General features: G+C 34.3%; 1 protein-coding gene across 1 annotated transcript in view; it reads left to right on the top strand.

The window, feature by feature from the left end:
• Nucleotides 1-25,234, top strand: part of LOC149540707 (threonine--tRNA ligase, mitochondrial 1-like) — a 131,002-nt gene that overhangs the window by 29,397 nt on the left and 76,371 nt on the right. The window contains exons 3-12 of the mRNA XM_089801805.1: nt 4,210-4,335; nt 4,759-4,818; nt 11,833-11,922; nt 15,219-15,293; nt 15,527-15,655; nt 15,767-15,856; nt 15,984-16,072; nt 16,198-16,294; nt 16,377-16,463; nt 16,659-16,743. Of these exons, the coding sequence (XP_089657931.1) occupies nt 4,210-4,335; nt 4,759-4,818; nt 11,833-11,922; nt 15,219-15,293; nt 15,527-15,655; nt 15,767-15,856; nt 15,984-16,072; nt 16,198-16,294; nt 16,377-16,463; nt 16,659-16,743 (928 nt within the window). The remainder of the gene's footprint in view (nt 1-4,209; nt 4,336-4,758; nt 4,819-11,832; nt 11,923-15,218; nt 15,294-15,526; nt 15,656-15,766; nt 15,857-15,983; nt 16,073-16,197; nt 16,295-16,376; nt 16,464-16,658; nt 16,744-25,234) is intronic.

Below are 25,234 nucleotides of genomic sequence, written 5' to 3'. Positions count from 1 at the left end.
AACAAGAAGTTACTAAAAATTAATTGATGTAGAAGAAAATTAGTTACATACCATGATACTAAATATTACAATATTAATCTAATAAGGTCCACAAAACTATAAGTCTGGGACATTTCCAGCTGAATAGTGGTGTATTTGGGTACCTAAGCAACATCCATGGGCAATCGCCACATACTCAGAACGTCCTTGGGATAGGGATGGGTAATTTAGGCCCAAGGACATGTCCTTGAGTAACGCAGTTTTTTTTTCATTTGCTTCCATGATCACCTTCTCTCTATTTTGGGAACTAGAGAACCCCTGATTTTAGACTTCACATTTTTCTTGTGTGTGTTTGTTTAGTTAAAAAAAAAACTGTTTGTAAACTTCACCTTATGTTCCTAGGTAATTTTGGAAACGAAACAACCCCCCTTTTAGACTTCAACCCTTTTTTCTTGTGTGTTTGTTTTGTTTTTGGAAATTGTTTGTAAACTTCACCTTACTGCAATAAATTCAAATAAGAACATTGGCTTGTTTTTTTCTTTTATTTCTTAGTTTCCAATATCTTTGGCTGAAACCCATTGAAGGTTGAATGTGAATGAAAAAAATGGAATGATTGTATTAGCCATTGAACCAAAATAAACAGAGTTTTACAAATACTAAAAAATAGCATGAACTAAAAAGTGAGTTGTCTAAAGGAAGACAACATCTAAACATAGACCAGATTGAGAAAATTGAAAATGAAGCCTAAATGACCATTAACTAGAATAATGAGCTGAATATTGAAAGAACCTAGGGTACTAAAGATATTCTAATACCCTCCCTTAATAGTCATTTTATCAACTACCCCATGTCTAGTGGTCATAAATCCTTCAGAACATTCTGCTGCTGTTGAGGCCCTCTCTGGATCTGCAGAATGTCAATGATCAAGAGTAGCCAAAATTTATGTAGAAAAGAATAGATAAGGGTGACCCCTTCTTCAGAATGCTTTGCAACAAGAGACAAGAGCCTGCCATAGGCTCTGCTTATTCAGATGAGTTTGCCACTAACCCTCTTAGAATCTGCAAAATCTTTTGACCAAATTTTTTCACAAAGCATCCAACCTGATGTTGGATTACAACACTGTCCTTCCTTGTAGGCAAAGATACATATAGAGAACAATTGCTACGAAAAATCAGCTAACCCTCCAAATTGTTGCAAATGAGCAGGATGCCCTAAAGCAAACTACATGATACTATGATTTAATGTTTATAAAGTATTTCTATTTGAGAAACAATGGTAAAAATCCTATAACAAGAATATCTGATAGAAATTACCACAAAATTTTTGTGAATTACAGAAACCAAAAACAATTTTTTAGGTGGAAAACCGATCAAAACCAAACACACTTGGATCAAAGAATACAAAACAGACAATCTTTGAGGAAAACATTGTTAAAACCCACTAGATAATTTTTGAGGATTTTTTTATTAAAACCCTCCTAGGAGGGAGTCATGGACGCAGCTATCCTCCCTACAAAATGTACCCTTGACTAAATTTCAAAAAATCGAGAACACTCTGATTTTTAAATTTTTTTTACCATTTGATCTTCATGATCTGCATATTTTGTGATTGAAAACAACAAAAAGTTTGAGAAAAAATCACTGTGGTTTTGTGAATCTGAACAAAAAACATGTTTGACTTTATTTTGTCTTTGGTGCATTCTGTTTGGAGATTAGCCAGTGCCGGGGGTCATACTCAGATTGGCTCTTGCTTTGATACCATGAAACTTTTAAAAAACAGAATGATTGTATACCAATACACTGGAATAAATGCAAGTCTAAATATAGCGCGAACAAAGAGCAAGTTGTCTAGATAAAGATTGAAAGTAGACCAGATTAAGAAAACTAAAAACAAAGCCTAAATGATCATTGACTAAGGTTCTAGAATAACAAGCTAAATATAGCAAAAACCTAGGATACCAAAGATATTCTAATAGAATGAAGATTTCATGTGCAAAACTTCTTGCCAATGCATTTTCTAACTAGTGATATTCTCTTTTTAATAACCACAAGGGATGTGCAAATACTAGATATCCAACTATATAATCCTCAGAGCTCAGATTTTAACCTTAGAGCTCAGATTTTAGTTTTCTACAATCATTTTCTTGTTGCTTTCTTGGACCACAAAGGTGTATACACATACATAGCATGCCATTCTTTGAATGCTTGTAGAGGCCTCATGATCTGCTATGTTAAAAATTAATTTATACTTTATAAATCAATATATACAATATAGACATAAGTCTATTAATAAGAAATTAAAAGACAATGTTTCTTAATCTACAATTGCTAACATGAACAAAAATCAGAAACAAACTTAAGAAATAAGATGACCACTAAAGAAACATTGCTTTATTTTAATACCCTCCCTTAATGGTCATCGTTCTAATTACCCTAAAAGTCATAAGTTTCAGGACTTTTGGTCACGATTGCATAGAAGGCTGACCCCTTCTTTTTAGAACACTCCCGAAATGAGCTTGCATGTAAGACCCTCTCCAATTTGTAGACTTCTGGAGGCAACGAAGGTAACAACAAACCTTCCAACCTGGTGCGGGGAAACAAAAAATTGTCCCTTCTTGTAGCCAGAGGCATCAAGTTTAGCTTTTAAAACTGAAACCATGGTTTTGAGGGAAAAAATAGTCAAACTTGAACTGCTTCAGAAAAAATAGTCACAATTATGTTCAGAAACTCGGTAAAAACTTTTGCAGATGAGCACTATGCTCCAAAACAGCCGGCTAGAAACCATGACTTTTGTGGAAAAAATGGACAAACCCTAGGCAGACTGTGTGCCCTAGCAACTCTAGGTGCGATTGAAAACCAACTACAAGAAACCACAATATTTGTGGAAAAAATTGCTAAACCCCTGATGTGATGTTGAGATCACTTGATAAATAGTAATTTTTTTGACGAAAAAGCTATAAAATGGAAACCTAGTAGTGATGATTTGATCAAATTTTTTTATATAACCTAACAGTAGTTTTTTGAGGAAAAAGTTCTAAAACCAAACAGTAATTTTTTATGGAAATAATTATAAAACCAAACAGTAAATTGATTAGGAAAAAATTATAAAATTGAGACACAATTTTCTTAGGACTTTTTTTATAAAAACCCAGATATAATTTCGAGAAAAACATTATAAAATACTAGATATAATTTTGAGGATTTTTTATTAAAAAAAAAAACCTAGATATAATTTTTTTGAGTAAAAAGAATTATAAAACACTTAGCAGAGAAAGAACCCACAATTGAAAAAAAAACCATGATCCTGAAGTTTTGGAATGCTTGATTGCAGAGCTTCCGGCAATTTCTAAAAACAGAAAGCACTGGGTGGACAACTAGGAAATGACCTCTTTAAAATGCGATTTCTGAGGTTATAGGAGGGCAGGAAAAACACTCCATGAGCTGTTGGCAGGCTAGATTGAGAATGATGTCAGAAAACATGGACACGAGTTGGAAATATCCTTGATTTGGAAGCAATATAAACATGGATGCGAGCCTCAAAAGTACAAATGTAACAGAGAAAAGAAATAGTCTTGCAATTTTTGCAGGTTGCCACATTAAAAATGGCGTCCCGATCAGAAATAAAATCACCTCAGATGAGCATAAAACAATGCGCAGGTCTGAGACGTGCTGATCTGAGATAACGAAGGTCCACATTCTTTGAGAAAAATGCGACCAACCAAAACATGCGGCATCTGGAAAAAGGGGCCACAAAATCCTTTGGTCGCGGAACATAGGAACAAAAATGACACTCAAAAACCCTCGCCTCCAACTCACAAACTAGATAAAACCACCTTCGACAATTTTCTGATTAGAGAACAAAAACCATCAAAAATTGCTCTAACAAATTTTTATGTATGCTTTCTCACTTTCTGCTGTCTGCAAGCATTGTATGTCAGTGTTAGTGAGAAGATGTTGGTTTGATAAGGTCTTTTGAATGCATTTATTTACTATTTCCAGTGAATCTTTTTGGCTTAATACCAAGTACAAGTATTTATTCTTGATTTAGTCAATGAAACTCAATATGCATATGTTTTAATGTACTGTTCTAACCTCGTTGATTATCATGTGTATAATGTATCTATTGGCTGTTTCTCGTTCCACATTTCTTATTTTATCATCTTTAGAGATATAATGCTAAATAATTATTTTGATAATCATCTGTTATCTTTTGTATCTTATTTGACTTAAGGTAAATGGTACTCTTTGGGACCTGACAAGGCCTCTGGAAGGCGATTGCCAATTGAAACTATTCACATTTGATAGCAACGAGGGACGTGATACGTTTTGGCACTCCAGTGCTCATATCCTTGGGCAGGTAGGTATTGCCTGGGTTCAATTGAACTTGTTTCATATTTACATTGAAAAATCATATATTTGTAACCAATAAGTTATCAAAGGACATATGTTTTTTATATATGAATCTGTAGCCTGATGGTAGTACCCTTTTTCTCTGGCCTGTTCATTATGAGAAAAGCTTATAGATGAGAGTCTGCAGTCCTGTGTATAAGCAGATATGAATAATTCGTCCCTCTTTCATGCCAAACAATTGGGTCCAAGAAGTTATTGTTGCAAATAAGATTAGCTTTGGGTTCTCTTTTATACAAGGAATCGCTTAGAAGCATGCTGATTCTTGTATTTATGCAGATGAATATCAATAGTTGCAACTGGGAGTGATATCAATTTTTTTATGATGCTTCTAGGTTGCTAGTTTAATTTTATTTCTTGTTGTGCTTGCCAGTCTCTTGAGAGGGAGTATGGCTGCAAATTATGCATTGGACCCTGCACAACTAGAGGAGAGGTAATTTTATCTGGAGCTATAAAGAGCTATAAAGAGAACATATATTTTTCTTTCAATTGTAAACACCAATTTTATGGTTATAACTTATTCTATACTTTCTGGTACAGAATGAGTATGCCTTAAGTTTTTTTGCTAGGTTTTGTTTTTTATTTTTACATTTTTTATAATAGTTCATATTTATTGTAATAAGAATTCTTCTTGAGAGCAACTGGGAAAATTGTGAATTGGAAATGTAAGTTTGTAAGCAACTGGGAAAATTGTGAATTGGAAATGTAAGTTTGTAATTATGTGTTGTATGGCTTTCTATTTCGTCATAGTGAGTGGTTATGGCAATCTTGCTTTTGTTAATGAAGTTAGTGGCTATGGCAATTTTGAATTTGCATTGTCTATGATCTGCATTTACTTTTCCCTATGCAACCAAGCTCTTGGGTATGGTTGCGGATGATAAAGTATGTAATATTATATCAATGGTCATTTAGACATATTTAGTTTATTAGGTAATTTCTATTTTCTTAGTTAACCGTTTAGAAAGTTTCAATTCTGCTCTCTCTCTCTCTCTCTCTCTCTCTCTCTCTATAAGGAGACTTTGTCTCCATTTGTAATCACTCATTTTATGAGTAGTGAATCTTTGTAACATAGTCATTCGGGATTAATAGAGTTCGGCAATATTTTAACAAAAAATCATGGTTTAATTCCTGGAATTTATTTTAGAAGGTTTTAAATCATATTTTTATGAAAGAAACAACTCTGCAATTTTTCATAGGGTTTGTTTGTAAAATATACGACTCAGAGGCAAGTGTTTTGCGGGCATTCGAGGCATTGTTTTTTCTCTATGTTATTTTCAAATTGCGCATGTATTTTCGTCACTGGTTTTTCACCTCGCATGACCTTGTGTGTTTGTAAGCGTTGAGAATCTGAGATCCCTTTCCTGGGAGCCTGTGTCGTTTGCGTTTCTTGGTTTGTTTTGTTTGTGAGCTCAAAGGAAGTGGCAAGATGTTGTTTTGCAAAAGGAATTTGTGGATGCATTTTTCTATGCCTAAGCCCAAAGTATTCTTTGTTTGCAATTCATTGCTAATGATTTTCTGCACACAATAGGGTTTGTGTCTGTGCGCCTCGTCTCTATGTTATGGGCTTCGTCTTTTTTGGTGGTTCATCTGTAATCTTTCCAATCCAAGCAAGTTGGATTTGTTGCGTTGTGTGTTTTGGCACCACATTTTTGCTTGTGATGGAGGAGTTTTTTGTGCACACAGCTGTAGGGTATTTAAGATCTGTTCTTTACATGTTAGAAGGGTTTTCTAATTTTTGTCCGTCAAAACTGGTGGATGGGTTTTTAATATTATTTTCCTCAAATTTTTTTTGAGGTGTTTTATAATGTGTCCATGAAAAATTATTATGGGTTTTGTGCGATATTTTGCCTCAAAAATCATTTTGTAATAGGTTTTTACCGTTTCTCCTAAAAATCTAAGTTATGTGTGCTTATCTATTTCTCAGATTTTGTGCTAGCTACTTATTGATGTTTCAATGTTTGGTTTTGATGGATTATTCACTTCAAAAATCGTGTTTGGTTATTTAAGTTTTATCCTTAAAAAGCATTTTTTTTTTTGCTAATCAATGAAATTTTTTACGATGTCCTTCATTCACTGCGGGCACCCAGGACTTTCGTCTTATTATTAATACGAGAATTTAAAGAGGCATACCTCATTTTACATAATCTTAAGGGGCATTCCCCATTTTTAACAGTGTTACATAAAATATTGAGAACTAATAACATGTCTCCTCTTTCTCTGAGCTCTCTTCATTTTCCTTTGTCCAGCCTTATTCGTTCTTCCCTTCTAGATGGAGTGAAATCCTCCACATACCTTCTCTTGGACATGTCTAGATCAAAATGTTAGCATAATAAAATATTTAAATAGAGCAGAAGTATACTGTAGGTTTTTATTTTAAACATCTTATTTACAGAATTGAAATCTTACCTTTCTATCAGTATTTCGACATCTATGAGTATCTTATAGGCTTACTGTTTTTAAATCTATATCTTTAACCCAAACTACAGTATGCTGGATTTAATCTATAATAAGAAAACGATCTGATGCTACAGTTATGTCCTAAACTTTACATGAAAATATAAAAAATCCTGTACAGAAGCACAACTATTTGTCTGTTTACTTTTTCTTTATATCTACCAGCTCTACATCTGAGCTCGAGTCCCAGTGATCCTCTGTTGAAGAAGATTCATTCTTCTCCATTTTTCTATAGCTCCTTTTAAATGAGTTCCATAGAAAGATCTGGGTGGACTCCAGATTTAACTTCTTGAAAAAGCAGGGAACATTAAAATTTTTCTGCCTGTAAGTAATGAAATAGCCATTCTGTGTTTGCATAAGACACAACCCGTACCCAATAAACCAAAAATCTTGTATTTCTCTTCATAATAGGCCAGTGAATATATTAATATTTTTACTCACCCCACTATTCTGATTATAATGCTTTTTACTTTGTAAAATGAGTATATTTAATCTGAAGATTTTCTGAATTTGTAGATTTCAGAACCCTCAATACCTAAATTGGCTAACCTATCTGCAACCGTATTTCCTTCCCTATAGATGTGTTTAATGGAGATTTTATTACTTTTTTTTATGATAAACCTGCGATGCTTTGGAGTTTGGAGTTTAAAACACAATTAGGGGTAGATCCTGCTCGCCATGCATTGACAATGATTTGAGAGTCACCTTCAATTTCTAAATTTCTAAGTTCTTAACCCCTATTTTATGACATTTTTAAGCCCTCAAAGAGAGCCTCGAGTTCGGCAATATTATTAGTTGCTGAACCTATAATTTGGCTATTCTTCCATAGGCTTCTTTTCCCAGTTATGTATGATATATCCAATTCCTGCGTTTCTGGGTTACCCTGGGAGGCACCATCAAAATTTAATTTGGACCAGTTCTGTTGGGGAGGAGCCCATTTACAATTTTGTCTATCAACCAGAGATTTGTTACCTCCCTGTCCATAGTGTGGAGGGACTTTAAGATTGTACCAACTTTTACTGATCTCTGAATCCTGTTGTGAAAATATAATACAAATTCTTGATCTGTTTTAATTTATTGTTGATGACTTCTACAATACTAGCTTCTATCTTATTAGTAATTACAGAGATTGGTAGAGTCCATTTTGTTCTCTTGGAATATTCATCTATTTCTTTCCTTCCAAATTTCCTTGATTTTGTTCTATTTCTTACTAATGGGGGACAGTATTATTTTTAAACGGTGTCCGCCAGCTCTTAAAGATGTCTAAAGTATTGTTGGAGAGGGGAAATTTGAATTGAAGTTTTTATCTTACTCATTGCTGACAACTTTGTACAAAAGGGCATTCAAGATGTAAATGATCTACCGATTCCTCTTGTGCTTCACAAAGAGGACATCGGGAAGGTCCTTTAAAACCAATTTTCTTGAACCAATCTGCTGTTAGGATGCCCTTTTGAAGTGCTGCACATGCACACATTCTTGCTTTAGGAGGACAAAATTTATCCCAACATAAGTGTAAAGGAAGATCTGTAGTTTCCCAATGTTGATTGTCAACCAAGGATTGATATCCTTATTAACCTCATATGAACCTGTTTTTGAGCCAACCATTCAAGGGAGTCATCGGCATTTTTAGAATTAATTTTCCTTGAGGAAAGAATAGCGGTGATATCTAATTTTTCAGAATCAAGGAGAGGGGTATCCTCCATTTCCAGGAAAGACAAAGGTCATTTTTTGGAAACTTAGTATAATTTTCTAGTTTATCCTCGAAAGGTTGGTCAATGTATTTTGGATATTGGGAGATACATAATCGGTCAAAGGGGGATACCCACCCATTGAATCGTCCCAAAAGAGAGCTTTATTGCCTTTGCTGATATTGCAGGATATTTTTCCGTGATTATGCTTCTGCAATCCACCATAAAATTCCAGGCTTTAGAGCCTTTGGGTGGATTAATCGTTCTGAATAAATTTACACTATCTGATGGGTCTAGACATTTTTTATAAAGTATTTTAGCCCATTTACTGTTAGGATTATGGATCATTTTGCAAATAAGTTTGGCTCCCAAAGATTTGTTATGCCATTCTAGTTTTTTAATCCCTAGTCCTCCTTTGATCATTGGTTTACAAATTTTGTCCCAACTAATTAAAACCATTTTTTGGTTATTTGAGACCCCTTGCCAGAAAAATTCCTCAAATTCTTTTCAATTGCAGATTTGGCTTTAGTTGAGAGGGGAGGACATTTGACAAGATGGCAAGGCAGAAAGGACAAATTTTATCATAGTAAGGCGGCCAACATTAGTTAGCCATTTACCTTTCCAATTATCCATCTATTTGTCATATTTATTCACAAGAGGTTCCCAACATTTAGAAGATCTATTGTCTTTCTTGATGGGGATACCAAGGTATTTGCAAGGGAAAGAGCCTTTTTAAAAACCCAAAATGTTACAAATTTCAATTTCATCATTAGTTTTTGTATTAATGAAGAAGATTTTGGATTTTTAAACATATACCTATTGTCCAGAGGCTCTTATATATAGATTTAGTATTTCCTTGTGGTTGAGAGCTTCATCTTTGGAAGCTTTGGTAGGCAAAATTGTGTCATTTGCAAATTGTTGGTTAGTAATATTTTGGACCCCGTTTGTGACTTTTACACCAGATGTCTTATTTATGTCTTAGAAATGTTTTATCGTTCTTTCGAAAGCTTCCGTCATGATGATGAACAGGAAGGGTGAGATGGGATCACCTTGTTTTAAACCCCTAGATGTGTTGTAAAAACCTTCTGGTGAACTATTGATTAAGATAGAAATTTTGGGTGTGGAAATGAAATCGAATATTAGATTGATCCATCTTTTTGAGAAACCAAAAGCTTATAAGCATTTGTAAAGAAAAGCCGATCCACTTTATCATATGCTTTTTGTCTATCAAGTTTTATCAACACTGTAGGATCTTTGTTTGTAAGGACAAAATGAATAAGTTCTTGAATTATAATAATTTCATTGAAGATTGATCTCTTAGGAACAAAACCAGTTTGTTCTTTTGATATTATTTTTGGTAGCAGAATCCTTAATCAATTCGCCATGGCTTTAGACATCATTTTGTATATACCGTTACAAAGAGCTATGGGTCTAGACTCTAAAGTCACCGAATGTCTTAGTTTTAGTTTTTCTTGGTTTAAGTGTTAAAAAGTTGTTATTTATTTCTTTAAGAATATTTCCCGATCTTCTGGTGTTTTCTGTAGCCTCCCAAAGATCTTTACCCAAAAAATGCAAACATTTTTGAAAAAAGTATGGAGGAAAACTGTCAATTCCTGGCGCTTTGTCAGGTTTCATTCGGAAGAGTGCTGATTTAATTTCTTGCATTGAAAAGGGTCTATTTAGCATCATATTATCTTCATCAGAAATTATCTTGTGTACGTTAACTATTGATCTTGTGATTTTAGGTCAGAAAATTCTTAGTTGTTTAATGTGTTTTGGAAGAATGAGAGAGCTTCGTTAGCTATTTCTTTTGGGTCATCTAGTAAAATTCCTTGAGAATTCTTAATTCTTGTAATCCTATCTATGTTCCTTCTCATTTCAGTACTGTTGTGGAAGAATTTTGTATTTTTATTTCCTTCCACAAGCCATTCTTCCCTTGCCTTCTGTTTCCAAAAAATATCTTCTTTGAGTAGAAGGGATTCTTGTTTGGAAAGAAGTTCTTTTTCTTTGAAATATCGTCATTCGTTAATACCTTCTAATAAAACCTTTTCGTTTAGTTCCTTGATCTCATTCTCCATTTATTCCTTTTCTTCAAAAATATTCCTAAAGCATTTTTGGGTTTTGCACAAAAATCATCTGTTCTCATTTGGAGGGCTTTTAATTTTTTCCACAAAACTGCTGTCATGGGTACTTGTTTTCAAGTTTTTACCCCTTTTTTTGATAAAACAATGCGTTGTAAACTTCATGTTAGCGTTTGACTGTTTTCTCCACAAAAATCATGGTTTCTTGCAGTTTATTTTGGGTTGCATTTGGAGTTGGTGGGGCAAACATCAGTTTTTTTTTGTGGTTTTTGACAAAGTTGTATGAGGAGGGATTGCCAAATTTTCCACAAAATTGTGGTTTTAGGTTTCAACAGATGATTGCAGAGGGATAGCTTTGTTACCAAACAAGTTGGACAGTTTCCAGTACTCTCGGTCATTTCCAGAAGTTCTGCAGATTCAGGGAGGGTCTCAGCAGTAGGCTTATGTCGCAGAGTATTTTGAAGAGAAGGGGACAACCTTATTTGCTTTTTAGATAAAGTATTTAATGTAGTACTAGTGGTAATTTAGACATATTTAGTTAGTTTATCATTTTATTCCTATTTTCTTGTTTAGTCTTTTAGAAAGCTTTTGTTTCTCTCTTAGTTATTTCTCTATATAAGAAGACTTTGTCTCCATTTGTAATCACTCAGTTTATGAATAGTGAAATTTTGTAACAGTGGACGCCTGTGCAATTTAATGCAAAGGTTTTGAATTAGTATGGTGAACCCAAATTCCTATTTGATCTGAAATAAAAGAGAGCTATTACCTTAATGCTTTTAGCTTGACCTATGTGGAAGATCTTCTTGCTTTCCTCATTTATCATTGCCTCATCTTGGATCTTCTTGCTTTCCTCATTAATTATTTGTCTCTGCTTCATTTTCTTTTGAGGCTGCTACATACATGTGCATACTGATTTTTTTCTGCAGTGGTGGAAAAGGTTAAAAAATGATAAAAATAGCTTTTAGATATAAATAATTCTAGATGTCAGTTCCTAATCATCCATTTTGTCTTGCATTTGAAAACCATATAGTTATGATAGTTTTAAGATGCAAAAATGTTGCATCATACAGGCGTTGATTATGTACTAACTCTTTGACTACATTTTAATTCTGCTTGAGAGCATTTCAAAGGACTAAGTAATAACTTAACCTTTCTGATATTGTCACTCATGCTTGCTATGCAGTATCTACTAGTTTATGTGCTACTAAAGTTTGTATATAACAGGGATTCTACTATGATGCCTTTTACAATGATCTTACTTTGAACGAGGAACACTTTGAGAAGATCAAGTCTTGCGCTACAAAAGCTGTGGCGGTAATACTACTCTACCTTCATTATCTTCCCATTTGTGTTTCTAGATAAAGTAGATTGTTTCCATTGAGTTTTTAACCATAAATAATGTTTCTTCTGTGTGACCCGATGTTGGGTAGTCATTAATTTGGACCTTGTTGAGACCAAAGAATGTATTGGATCCTTATATGCTAACACTTGACCACTACCACTGGTTGTCTGCATGCCTACTAAAAGGTGTCAAAAAGCCATTGGGGCTCTCATAAAGTAAGGTGTTTTAATTCCTTTTGTAGTAGTGTAAACAAATCTCATTTGACCACTTCTTTCTGCCCTCCTCATGTTTTATAGATCATCAAGGTACGTTGTGCCAAACACCAACATCTGCTCTTCTCATGTTTTTTAGATCATCAAGGTACCTTGTGCCATCCATCACCAACTGCATCTGTAAACATCCAAATTTTCTTGATCAAATCTCATACGCCCCTGAACCCTTTATCTGCATTCTATAAAGCTTCTGTTGGAGGGAAATCCTTATATTCCTTGCTTAACTAAACCATAGTTTAAAAATTCGGTTTCGGCAATATCTCGGCCAACCCAAAATTTTTGAAAATCTCAGAATCGGCAAAATTTCGGTGAAAAAATTGGGACTTTCATTGAAAATTTGAAAATATACAATTTCTTAAAATATTTTTAAAAACGCTTACATACACACAAATCAAATTTAATATATTATCATTATGAATGTTTTAAAAATTTAAATACCAGATTAGTAAATACATTTTCATGTATGTAAATGTATTAAAATCTATTAGAAATGATAATTCTATTAAAATATATTAATTGTGAATCTATTTAATTTTAATATTTTATAAACCTGTGAAAAACTTAAAAATTAAAACACAGTAAAATTTTAAATGTTGTTTTCATATTTATAGTTCTTAAAAATCAAAATAATAATATATAACAGTATCAGTATTAAATTTTAATATATTACAGTATTTATAATTCTGCTGTTTTCTCACATATTTATAAATTGTAATTTCAATTTATATTTTATATTTTATATTGCATTTGGTTAAAACTTAGAATTTTACAGTTTTTCTTAGTATGTACTATTAATAATAATAAATATATAATAATTATACTTTAACACAAAATACATTTATAAATTATATCTATTATATACATATTTTACAGTTTAACAAAAATACATATTAAAATTTACAAGCAGCTGCAAAGTTGATTCACTGGAATACAAAAAAATTTGATAGAATACAAACAAATTCGGAAACGATGTTCAGAGTCAAATAAAATTTGCAAACTGCTGTTCAGAGTCAGACTGCGCGTTTAGAACTTCAGATGCAGATTACAATCTGCTGTCAAGTGTCATTGTAATTATCAGAGTCCAGACTATTCGCTATCGACTATTCCAGGTGCAAAAAAGAGATACCAGACTATTCATGTTGTGAGCAAATAAAGTCAAATCAATTCTGATAAAGTAAAGAAACCCTAAACATTTAAATCGATTCTAACAAAGTCAAGCCTGCATGACTTTTCAATGATATTATGGTCGAAATTTGGATTGCACCGCATTTTTTAGAGGTATAAATCGCAGTGATATTATAGTTTATTTCGGCGACAATATTTGTAGCGTTAAAGTCGCTGCCTTATGTGCTCCGCGAAATATCTCACTTTCGGCGATATATCATCGTTTATTTGAACTATGAACTAAACAACCAGAAAAGTATTTTATACTTGATCTATGATCTCTGAGCCTTTTGCATCATGTCATGTTCAGTCCAACAAGAAGACATGCATTCAGTCTGTATCAGAAGGGTCAAATTTGTTTAGTGTACTCAAATCTGTTTTTACCATTTCTTTCTGCAATTCTCATGTTTTGTAATCATCAAGGTACCTTGTGCCATCCATCACCAACAGCCTCTGTAAACATCCAAATTTTCATGACCAAAAATCATGCCTCTGAACCCTTTATCTGCATTCTATAAAGGATCTGTTGGAGGGAAAATCTTATATTCCTTGCTTAACTAAACAACCAGAAAAGTATTTTATACTCAATCTATCATCTCTGAACCTTTTGCATTATGTCATGTTCAGTCCAACAAGAAGACACGCATTCACTCTGTATCAGAATGGTTAATTTGTTTAGAAATGTGATGATATTTGAAGAATTTAAAGATAATTGTGTACTTTAAAGATTCATTAGTTGGCATAGAGCTTTAAAATGGCTTATAATATGAAGAAATTTAAGATAATTTTGTTTTTTAAAGATTCATTTGTTTGCATAGAGCTGTAAAATGACTTAATATTTGTAGTTATGATACATCAAATAAGTTATGTAAGATAAATGGAAGTTAGTATTGTTGATGCTGAAACTATGCACAAAGACATCTCTCTAACATAAAAAGAATGTGTTCAAAAATCAATGAAGATAAACTAAAGTTAAGACTATTATGGTGTGTTGTTTTAGTCTTTTAATCACGGTAACAATGAGAAACATTTCTAAAAGCTTATAAAAATAGCCCCTTCAGCAGCAAGCCTACAAGGAGTCAAATATTTGAACCCTTATTATAGATTTTATATCCATTAGAGGAAATTGTACTTGGAAAATAAAGAACCCAGACTGACTGTAAAAAGGTAAGTTTTAACCTTTCTTTTTTCTACAAGTTTCTTCCTTTTATTATGTCAGTGAGGTCACATGAATGTGATATGGGTTATAGCATATTTTGAAGTTGATAGATTCTAGGATGCTCCTTTTGTAAATGATATGTAGGTTCTTGAGTGTCCTTTTCACATCAGGAACACTTTAAAACCCATCAAAACAAGCATCATATCTAGAAATTTAGGATCACTATTGAATGACATTATTTAGTAGCCAGCTGATTAATATGGTAATGCAGAGAACACAGGGACACACCCTTTATTTAGCTACACATAATGATGAATTAACATATGCATTGTTTCATGGATCATTTCTATATCACATGAGAGATAATATTGTTTTAATATGTAACATTTGTTAGAAATTGCCTACATTTATCTTAACATGTACTGTTATCAACATTCCTTTATTCTGTCAGCCATGTAATTTGTTTCGTTCATCGGTTCATACATATTGTCAATCATACTACTAATTTGTCGTTCAGGTGTTAGATATATGTATATGACCCTGATGGCATTATTGAATCGTTTGATTTTAGTTTGGTTTCTCATTAGATAAGTGCAATCTGTGTTGTGCTTCTCTGTATCTTATGTTACAAGTTAATTCTGATAATATTTGTTGTAACTTTCTGTGCTTTCAGGAGAAACAGCCTTTTGAGCGGATTGAAGTATCAAGGCAGCAGGCACTTGAATTATTTTCCGAAAATCCTTTTAAGGCAAGTTATATCTCTATCATCAAAGCAAATGATAGACTAATATGACATGTTTTTGTTTTTTATAACTGTAACTGTGGATTGCATGAATGTTTAATGGTTTTATGGAAAGTTATTGGTAATATATTCTATAAGAAGGCAATACTGTGTGAGTGTTTTCTGAAGTTCTTTCTGACTGAAAAATTAACATATCTTTTTAGTTATGAACGGATAATCTAATGTGAATTATTATGCAGGTTGAAATTATAAATGAATTGCCTGAAGATAAGACTATTACAGTTTATAGATGCGGGCCTTTGATTGACCTTTGTCGTGGTCCACACATTCCAAACACATCTCACGTTAAGGCCTTTGCTTGTTTAAAGGTGACCACATATGACCCAGAGATATAGTTGGGAAACTGTTGTATGGGGATGGCCTGAATCTAATTCATTTACCAATGCTCAAATGCTCATTGCTATTTTCCATGCTTCCAGGCTTCATCATCATATTGGAGAGGTAAATCTGATCGTGAAAGCCTGCAAAGAGTTTATGGGATTTCCTATCCAGATTCAAAAAAGCTTAAAGTATGTTAACTGCCAGCATCTACTGGAGAAGAAACTTCAACTAGTGCTTGGGGGAGTAATGTATTTTTTATTGTAGACTATCTTGGTGTATATATCTTTGGTTAATTGTATCTTTTGGAAATTGTAGGAATACCTTACCCAGTTAGAAGAAGCTAAGAAACGAGATCATAGGATTCTGGGACAGAATCAGGAACTTTTCTTTTTTCATCCACTGAGGTTATTGGAAAATTTAAATTTAATGATAGCAACTTCAAATTTTAGTTGAATGTTTATATCTCCCAAATTTCAGTTATAATTGGTTCTCCACTATTTGATATTGCTAACATTGTATTTGTTTACAGCCCCGGAAGTTGCTTTTTTCTGCCACATGGTACAAGAATTTACAATAAGCTGATGGATTTTATACGTAAAGAGTATAGGAAAAGGGGTTACACAGAGGTATTTTCTGATCATGTTCAAGCAGTTTCAAGTTTTTATTTAATCTACTCTTTATAAAGCTCATACTTGTAAGTATATGCAGGTCATATCCCCTAACATATATAATATGCAACTCTGGGAAACATCAGGACATGCGGCCAATTACAAAGAAAACATGTTTGTATTTGAGGTAAAGATTGCTAGCTTGCTAAGTAATATATCAATTTTTATATTGAACTCAAGGCAAGTGAATGAGAGGTCTTCTAGTCCTATGGGTATTTATCATATGATGTGATGTAACATTTTTTTGTGGATGTTATTTTCAGATATTCTAGTTTTTTGGTCAGTCCTATTAAATTTATTGATACTATTGTTGAATAATCAGATTGAGAAACAGGAGTTTGGACTTAAGCCTATGAATTGCCCAGGGCACTGCTTGATGTTTGACAACAGAGTTCGATCCTATAGAGGTAATCAACTCTTCTTCAATTCATGGATTTTAAGAGACTGACTTCACACAGATCTTTTTTTGTTTGGTTTTGAAACATTGATTATGAATTTAATTGTACAGTTGATAAATCATAGCAAGCATGTTAGTGAATGATTTATCCTAGATGGCACTGCTCAACTTTTAGAGACCTTGTAACTCACTAATGTGGTATACCGACCATCTGACAACTCCCATTTTTGCCCAATTTAAGTATAGATGGTGTAGATATCAACAAATGACTGAAGACCAACTTGAAGCTTTTTTCCTAAAAGATGAATATCAAAATGCCGCTTAAAAAATGTCCACAAACGTGCTTCTTAAAAAGGGTAAATATTAACGAGTGTTTGAACTTTTGAAATCCATGAGTTCAAGACCTTTCTGGAGGGTTTAAGTACTAAAAAGTGCAATAAAGCAGGGTTTACAGCCCATCTCAAAAGAGGTAAGATCGACCCAATAAGATCGACCCAATGGCTTGAAGGTTGACATGGAGACCTTTCCAAGTGGTAAATATCAAGAAGGGCGATAAATAGATTTTGAGACACGATATATATTTAATATAAGAGAGAGAGAGGCAGAGCAATTAAAGCACACTAATATGCCCTGCTGAGGCCACTAATATGCGAATTGACATCATAGGTTAGTTCAGTTAATAGTATATATAATTATTTTATGTTGTTTATTAAGGATGATGAGGCACCAGCAGGTCTTTTCAGCTGTAAAATTGTAATAAATATGAATGTAATTGATGATTCCCAAGTTGACAAGGATAGACTTACAGAAAGTTTAGTGCTTATTTCAGCAAATATGAAAGTACATTCTAAATGCTGTGATGATGCCATAATGAGGTATGAATCCATCTGGTGATGATACTGTGGAATTTTCATGTTTCTATATTGTGCCTTCTTTTGCATTTCTAGTCTTGAGCTACTCGAGGGGTTTGAATTTGTTTAGGAAGGTCCAATGCAAATATCAAGGAGGTGTAGAAGCTTGGAAATGAAGATAGAATGTAAAATATTTGCATTCACTAGTCACTTGTTGTTCCATGCATGCTTGATAAAACTTAGGAAGTTGAGAATGGGTACCTGCCCTAGTGACACTAAGTTCTAACTATTGGCCACTAAGATTTTCATTAATGCTAAAGCTAGGTAGACGTGTAGTTCCTAGAACGAAGATGCTTAGGTGTCATTGTGGTAGTGTACAAGGATGTTTTGTCATGTCTTGCCTCCCTTTGAATGCAAGTTGTTATCACTTAACAGGGATTGGTGCCACGACTAGTGTGATAGTGTAATGGAAGGAGATAATCACCTTTGTAGTGCTAAAGTTCTTGCTTAAACATCTAAAAAGCCTTTTACACATAGATCTAAAGAATGAAGTCATATTTAATGTCCACAAATGTGAAAAGGTAGGTCAATGGGTTTGAAAGGTACATCAGATTACAATAGAAAGTTCTAGGAACCATAAAAAGTAAGAACCACAAAAAAATGTAATATTGCTAGAGATTGACAATAATTGTGGTCAAGAAACCAATACAAATGACAGGAGGAACAAGAACCACAGAGCATAAGTATCGAAGAGATAGGAAAGTCTCATTAAGTATCTTATTTGGGCCTTGAAATGTGGGAGCCATTTGTGTCATTGTTGATCACTGTGAAAGGACTTGTATAGGATGTGAAGGTGCTCATTGAGGAGTGCTTAAGGGCGGGAAGTTCGCCTAGGGGGATTCTAAGAGGAAACAAGACATTCCCTTTAGAATCACTTCTCTCACATGCAAAGTCAAAGTAACTTTTGCAATAATGCAGAAATTTGTAATATGCGTCTATCCCAGGGATGGGGGAAGCCAAAGAGTAGGTCTATGGTGCAGGAGCACCCACATAAAATATTTTGGACGTGATTTCTGCATGAAGAATTTATCCCGATTTTGTCTTTACAATAAGATCTTTTCTTGGGATTCGTACAGATCATTGTGGGGTCATTCTTCGCCATTCTATATTGATCTAGAGTATTCTATAAGCTGTTCTTCCTATTTTGTAATAATCTAGAATTTTCCGTAGACCGTCTTAGCAAGTATAAATAGAATTTTAGGTTTAGGTTTAGGGCAAGTTTTTGGGATATGAATTTACAGGGAGAAGAAATCTGCAAGAGAACAAATGTATATATTGTTCATTTGACGAATTAATTAAGAAGAATTTTATTATATATCTCTTGCTGGTGCTGGTTCCTTTTGATATTGCTTCCATTGAATTTATCTCTGCATCATTTTTGGTATCAAAGCTTGGGGAAAGCTCCTGAGGCAATTAGATTTTATGTCTGGATTAGAGTCGCAAGTTGAAACATCAAACATGGTCACCAATGCTGCACTGGCAAAGATGTAAGAACATGAGAAAATCAATAAGTGGTTATTAGATGAATTTGAGAAGATGAAGGGCCGGATGGAAAAGACAGCAGAGATTTCCTTAGAGCAAGAGGAAGAAGGGGAAGAAGAGGATACCCTTGAGCAAGAGGTGGTTAACTTACCTGCAGACCAAAGATACTTTATAGAAGCCCTTGAAAGAGTTGGCAAGAGGGATGCCAAAGGTGACCTACCCATCTTCTCGGGAAAGATGGATGCTGATGCTGTTGTGGATTGAATAGAAGCCTTGAACAACCATTTTGAATGTGAAAATATAGCAGAGAAGGACAAGGTAAAAATTGCTAAGTCAAAGTTGAAGGGACCAGCCCTCACTTGGTGGAATTTCACTCAAGGAGAAAGTGTTAAAGAAGGTAAGAACATGATAACTTCACGGGAAAGGATGTGTGCCAAGGTGAGAGAAACATACTTACTTGAGGATTATGAAATCCAACTTCATCGAAGGAGACAAAGTTTAAGGAGCTAGATGTCACAGCCTATACTGAAGAATTCCAAAAATTAAGCCTGAGGGCAAAGCAGAGTGAATGTGAAAGTGTAAAAGTTGCTAGATATCTCAATGGATTGAGGTTGAACATTCAAGAAGAACTTAATTTATTGTGTCCAAATACAGTACAAAAGTGTTATCAACTAGCTTTGAAGGTGGAAGCCAAATTGAAAAGAAGGCAAGAACAAAATAGCAGAGGAAGAGGAAGAAATCAAAGGGGAAGAGGAAATTTCCAAGGAAGAGGACAAAACCATGAAGATCATAAGGAGATAAAGCAAGAAACCAGTCAAAGGGAAGGAAATTTCAAAGGTAACTTTAGAGGTAGAAGAGGTAGTTCAAGAGGTGGATTTGGTGGTAGAAGGGCAAGTCCAGTTATTTGTTTCAATTGCAATAAGGAGGGACATTATGCATCTAGGTGTCAGGATAGAGCAAGTTCAACTTCACAAGGTGAAAGAAGAACACATCTGGTACAAGAGGATGAATACCAAGAGAAGGAGATGGCTGACTCAGATAGTGTACCTGAAAGAGGAGAAGGTTTAATGATGAAAAGAACACTTTTGAAAGTGCCTACTACCATGGAACCACCACAAAGGAAAACTATCTTTAGGATTGCTTGCAAATTCGGAGTTAAGGTATGTAAAGTCATTATCGACTCAGGATCTACTGAGAATTTAGTTTCTCTTGAGATGGTTCAAAAGTTAAAACTTAGGAGGATACCTCATCCTTTTCCTTATAAGGTTTCATGGCTAACAAAGGGTCAACAAACTCTTGTAAATGAGCAAGCATGGGTTGATTTTTAGATTGGAAAGTATAAGGACAGAATTTTGTGTGATATAGTTGACATGGATGCATGCCACCTATTATTTGGTAGGCCTTGGCAGTATGATTTGCAGGCACAATATGATGGAAAACTCAATATATACACCATCAAGAAGGATGAAAAAGTGATTAGATTGATTCCATTTGCTGATCATGAAGAAGTGGAAGAAAATAAAGAGAGGGAAACCAAAATTATGATGGTTGATAAAAAAAAATTCTTACAGGACATGAAGGACGAACCTAAACCTTTTTCTCTTTTGCTGCCTAACCCACAACCACAATAACCCATTGGAAATGACAGAAAGGAGGCTGAAACAAAGAAGACAATTCCTAATGAAGTGAAAGAATTTTTGGATAAGTATGAAGGTTTGATTTCATAAGGTATGCCAAAGTCGTTACCACCTATATGAGACATTAGTCATTGTATTGATTTCATTCTTGGAGCTACTTTACCCAATAAGGCTGCATACAAGATGACACCTCAACAAAATGAGGAGATTGCTAGACAAGTAAAAGAGTTACGCGATTCTAGCTTGATTACGAAAAGCTTAAGCCCATGTGTTGTACTTGCTGTTTTGTGCGTTGATTCTAGAGCCATTAATAAGATTACAATTAGATATAGGTTTCCAATGCCAAGAATTGAAAATTTGCTTGATTGTTTGGGAGGTGCAAAGTATTTCTCCAAGATTGACTTAAAAAGTGGGTACTATCAAATAAGGATAAGAGCTGGAGATGAATGGAAGACAATATTCAAAACCAATGATGGATTATATGAATGGAAGGTAATGCCATTTGGACTCTCTAATGCTCCTAGTACCTTCATGAGACTTATGAATGAAATACTCAAAGATTTCAATGGTAAGTTCATCATAGTATATTTAGATGACATATTAATTTTCAGCAAGACAAAGGAAGAACACCTAGAGAACATTGACATGGTTTTGAGAAGACTTCATGAGGAGAATTTGGTAATAAATTTGGAAAAGTGTTTGTTCATGCAGGAGGAGCTGACATATTTTGGTTTTGTTATCTCCAAAGGTAGCTTGAAGATGGATAAAGATAAGGTAAGTGCTATACTATCCTAGCCACTCCCAAGAACAGTTGGAGATGGTAGAAGCTTTCATGGTCTTGCTACATTTTATAGGAAATTCATAAGAAATTTCAGTCATATATGTGCTCCTATGTTAGAAACTATTAAAGGAGGAAGGAAGTGTAAGTTTGCATGGAGTCAATTAGCAAATGAAGCTTTTGAATTGCTCAAGAAAAAGGTTAGTGAGCAGCCAATTCTTTCTTTACCTGATTTTAACAAAGTTTTCCAAGTAGAATGTGATGCTAGCAAGGTTGCTATAGGGGCAGTTCTTAGTCAAGAAGGAAAACCAGTAGCTTTCTCAAGTGAAAAACTCAATGAAGCCAAGCAAAAATACTCTTCATATGACCTAGAAATGTATGCATTGGTTCAAGCTTTCAAAAGTTTGAGACACTACTTGTTGCCAAAGGAGTTTGTTGTGTATACCGATAACCAAGCCCTTAGTTTTTTGAATAGCCAAGACAAATTAAGTCATAGGCACATGAAATGGGTGGAGTATTTACAGGCCTATACCTTCACCATCAAGCATAAGAAGGGTATATCAAACAAGGTTGCTGATGCTCTTAGTAGAAGGAATCTGACTGTCTCCCAGATACAGTTGGAAAGTGTGGGAATTGAAGCACTCAAGGACATGTATGTAGCAGATCTAGATTTTGGTGACATTTACAAGGTATTTATGGAGTTTGGTGAAAGATATCATGCTGATTTTCCTGATTTTTTAATACAAGACAGACTTCTTTTCAAAGGAGGACAACTATGTGTACCCAGGTGCTCTATGAGGACAAACATTATCAAAGAGAAGCATAGTGGAACAATGGGTGGACATTTTGGTTTGGATAAAACGTTAGAATTGGTTAGAAGGTACTACTATTGGCGTAAACTTCAGACTGATGTTAGAAACTTTGTGGAAACATGTATGATTTGTCAAGGGCCAAAGGAAGGACTACAAATGCAGGGCTTTATCAACCTTTGCCAATACCATCTAGAGCCTGGGAAAGCATAACAACATTCTATATTGATCTAGAGTATTTTGTAAGCTGTAATTCCTATTTTGTAATAATCTAGAATTTTTCATAGATCGTCTTAGCAAGTATAAATAGAGTTTTAGGTTTAGGTTTAGGGCAAGTTTTTGGGATATGAAATTAAGGAGAGAAGAAATCTGCAGGAGAGCAAATGTATATACTGTTCATTTGATGAATTAATTAAGAAGAATTTTATCATATATCTCTTGCTGGTGCTGGTTCCTTTTGATATTGCTTCCGTTGAATTTATCTCTGCATTAGTCTATGTCATTAAGGACTTAAATAGTCCTCTCGAAATTAAGTAGAACCGTGTGCTAATGGGGTAATTGTAGTTAGCATAATGGTGCCTATTATTATATTTGATAATATGCATCATCCAACTATGTATTAATTGTTTGTCAACTCTTGAGTGGTTGTAAGTGTTAGTTGAGAATTGTGTTCTCTTGGAGTCATTCGAATTGTCTTGGTGTCATTGAGGGAAGTAGTTTTATCCTTGGCCAACAACAATTGGTATACTTTATGTAAAAATTTTCATGGGCACAAAGATATATTTCATTCCTTTATTTGGCATGCATTATTATATTTGTCATTATTGATTAATTCAAGTATTAGTTTTATTAGATAGAACAATAAATATTTGGTGCTGTTGCCTTAAAAGAAGTTAGGTTTAATACAAATAGTTCACACTTGTAAACACTATTAAAGGTGCAGATGGAGCACAACATGGCTAGGGACAAGAGATTGAAAAATTCTAGGATTAGTAGAATAAAGAGAATGCAAAAGAGAAGTAAGAGACATTGCCAAGGCAAAGGTCCAAGCTGAAGTCTGTCTTGGAGTAGAATTTGAAGTTGTAGTTGGTGTGACTAGGCATCATAGTTTAAAGAGACAACATATTTCTACTGCAAACAATTGCATGAGAGACTTGAAACGATATTTGTGTGAGTAGTAATACATGGTGGCATGTAAGAATAGCATGTGGACAATTTTGCACGATTGAGTGAAGCTAACTGCACATATGATGTTGAAGAGGAAGTGTGAGGTTGTGGTTGGATCATTCCTCTTCCATGTTAGTGTAGGTTTTTTACTTAACTTATGTTGGAGGGTATTTATTTTTCCTACACGTATTTTTATTTAAGCTTGCTTAAGTAATTAGTAGTGGTTAATATGAGGACATGTGTCAAACTACTTAAGCTAAATGTGTTACTCACTCCCAAACATGGGTGGTTGTGTTAGACACTTTCTTTTGGCTTATTATGTCACGTTTCATAACCACTATTTTGGCATTTCCTAAGTGGGTTATGGGGTAGTTAGGGTTATCGCCTTTTTTTGGGCTTTATTTTCTGCCTTGCATAACTCCCTTTTGTCTTCATGTCAGGATGTTATGCCATAAGTTTTGGCATTTACCAAGTGGGTCAAGCCTCCCATCTTTAATGGGAAATGGGAGTTAATGCACCACTTGGATGCATATACTTTATTTTTCTATATAATAAGCACTCTATTCTCACTTTCACTAGACAAGTGGTAGCTTGTTGAGAGTATTTAGCGTCTTCTCAAAATTCTCCTTGCTTGTCTCTATTTTTATCTCATTTCAGATTTCTCGTCATTTAGCTATTTTGATCTTTGATCATGTTTTGCAAGGAGTTGTATATGGTCTACGACTGGCTTCATATCCTGGCTTGTTTCTCCTTTCTCGCAGAATCTAACACCCTCTTGAGGATTAATTGTACCTATTGCGTTGATAGTGTGATGAGGAATTTGCATGTATGTTTGTTGAAGAGTTTACCACTTGCTTGTTATGCTTGTTGCCTAGTCTTGGCTATTCAAAATAGTTGACGTGTGTTGAGTATGGGTGTTGGTGGTGTTGATGGTATCATTCCTTGTGGCTGGTTGTGAACGAGATAAGCCCAATATTTTGGTTTCTGGACAAGTTTGACTGCTAGCAGAATTGGAAGATGTGATTTAAGGAGTTCCACATTGAGAATTGAGTGTAGGCCAAGTATTGTGAAAGGTCAAGAATGAAGGTATTTTTGCTAGTTACGAGGAGATTGGTTTAAAGACTATAGTGCAAAGGCTTAAGCTTTTGGTGTGCCCCCTTTGAGTGTTAATTTTGAAGATGCAATTACTCTAGCTTCTACTTGAAAAACGTGGTATGTGTGGGGAGTGTTGATGGTGCTTTTTTGTATTTTCTGTTGTTAGCATGTAAGTATTTGTTGAACTTGTTAGTGTGCATATTGAATGCATTGGAAACGTTTCTGTCTTGTTGACTTGTACTTAAGCACAGGGTGCAAAGTTGGAAGGTGTGCAATAGGAAATGTTCAAGTTGATGTATATTATAATCCAAGGCATGTTTGGAAATGTCTATAACTTGTAGAACAGGGAAGGGGTTTGTTGTAGCCATGTTGGATGTAGACAATGTTGTCATCTCAAGTGTATGGATGTGCAATACTGTAAATGTCTAGATGGTGAACACAAGTGTGGTTGACCATAAAAAGTTATTGGCCAATCTAATTACGTGTCTAATATGCTCTATAATGTCTGCTAGATATGGTCAACAAAATGTCAGTTGTGGTTAGAAGCAATGGGTTTTACTAAGTTAAATTGGACCCAAGAATTTGTGAAGAAAATATGCCATACCACGGATATTTCCCGTGA

Source organism: Cupressus sempervirens, chromosome 9, assembly GCF_028749045.1.
Source record: "Cupressus sempervirens isolate cs-2001-9-10 chromosome 9, ASM2874904v1, whole genome shotgun sequence".
Taxonomy (NCBI): domain Eukaryota; kingdom Viridiplantae; phylum Streptophyta; class Pinopsida; order Cupressales; family Cupressaceae; genus Cupressus; species Cupressus sempervirens.
Note: the sequence above shows the minus strand (reverse complement) of the source record. Positions and strands in the feature narration are given on the sequence as shown.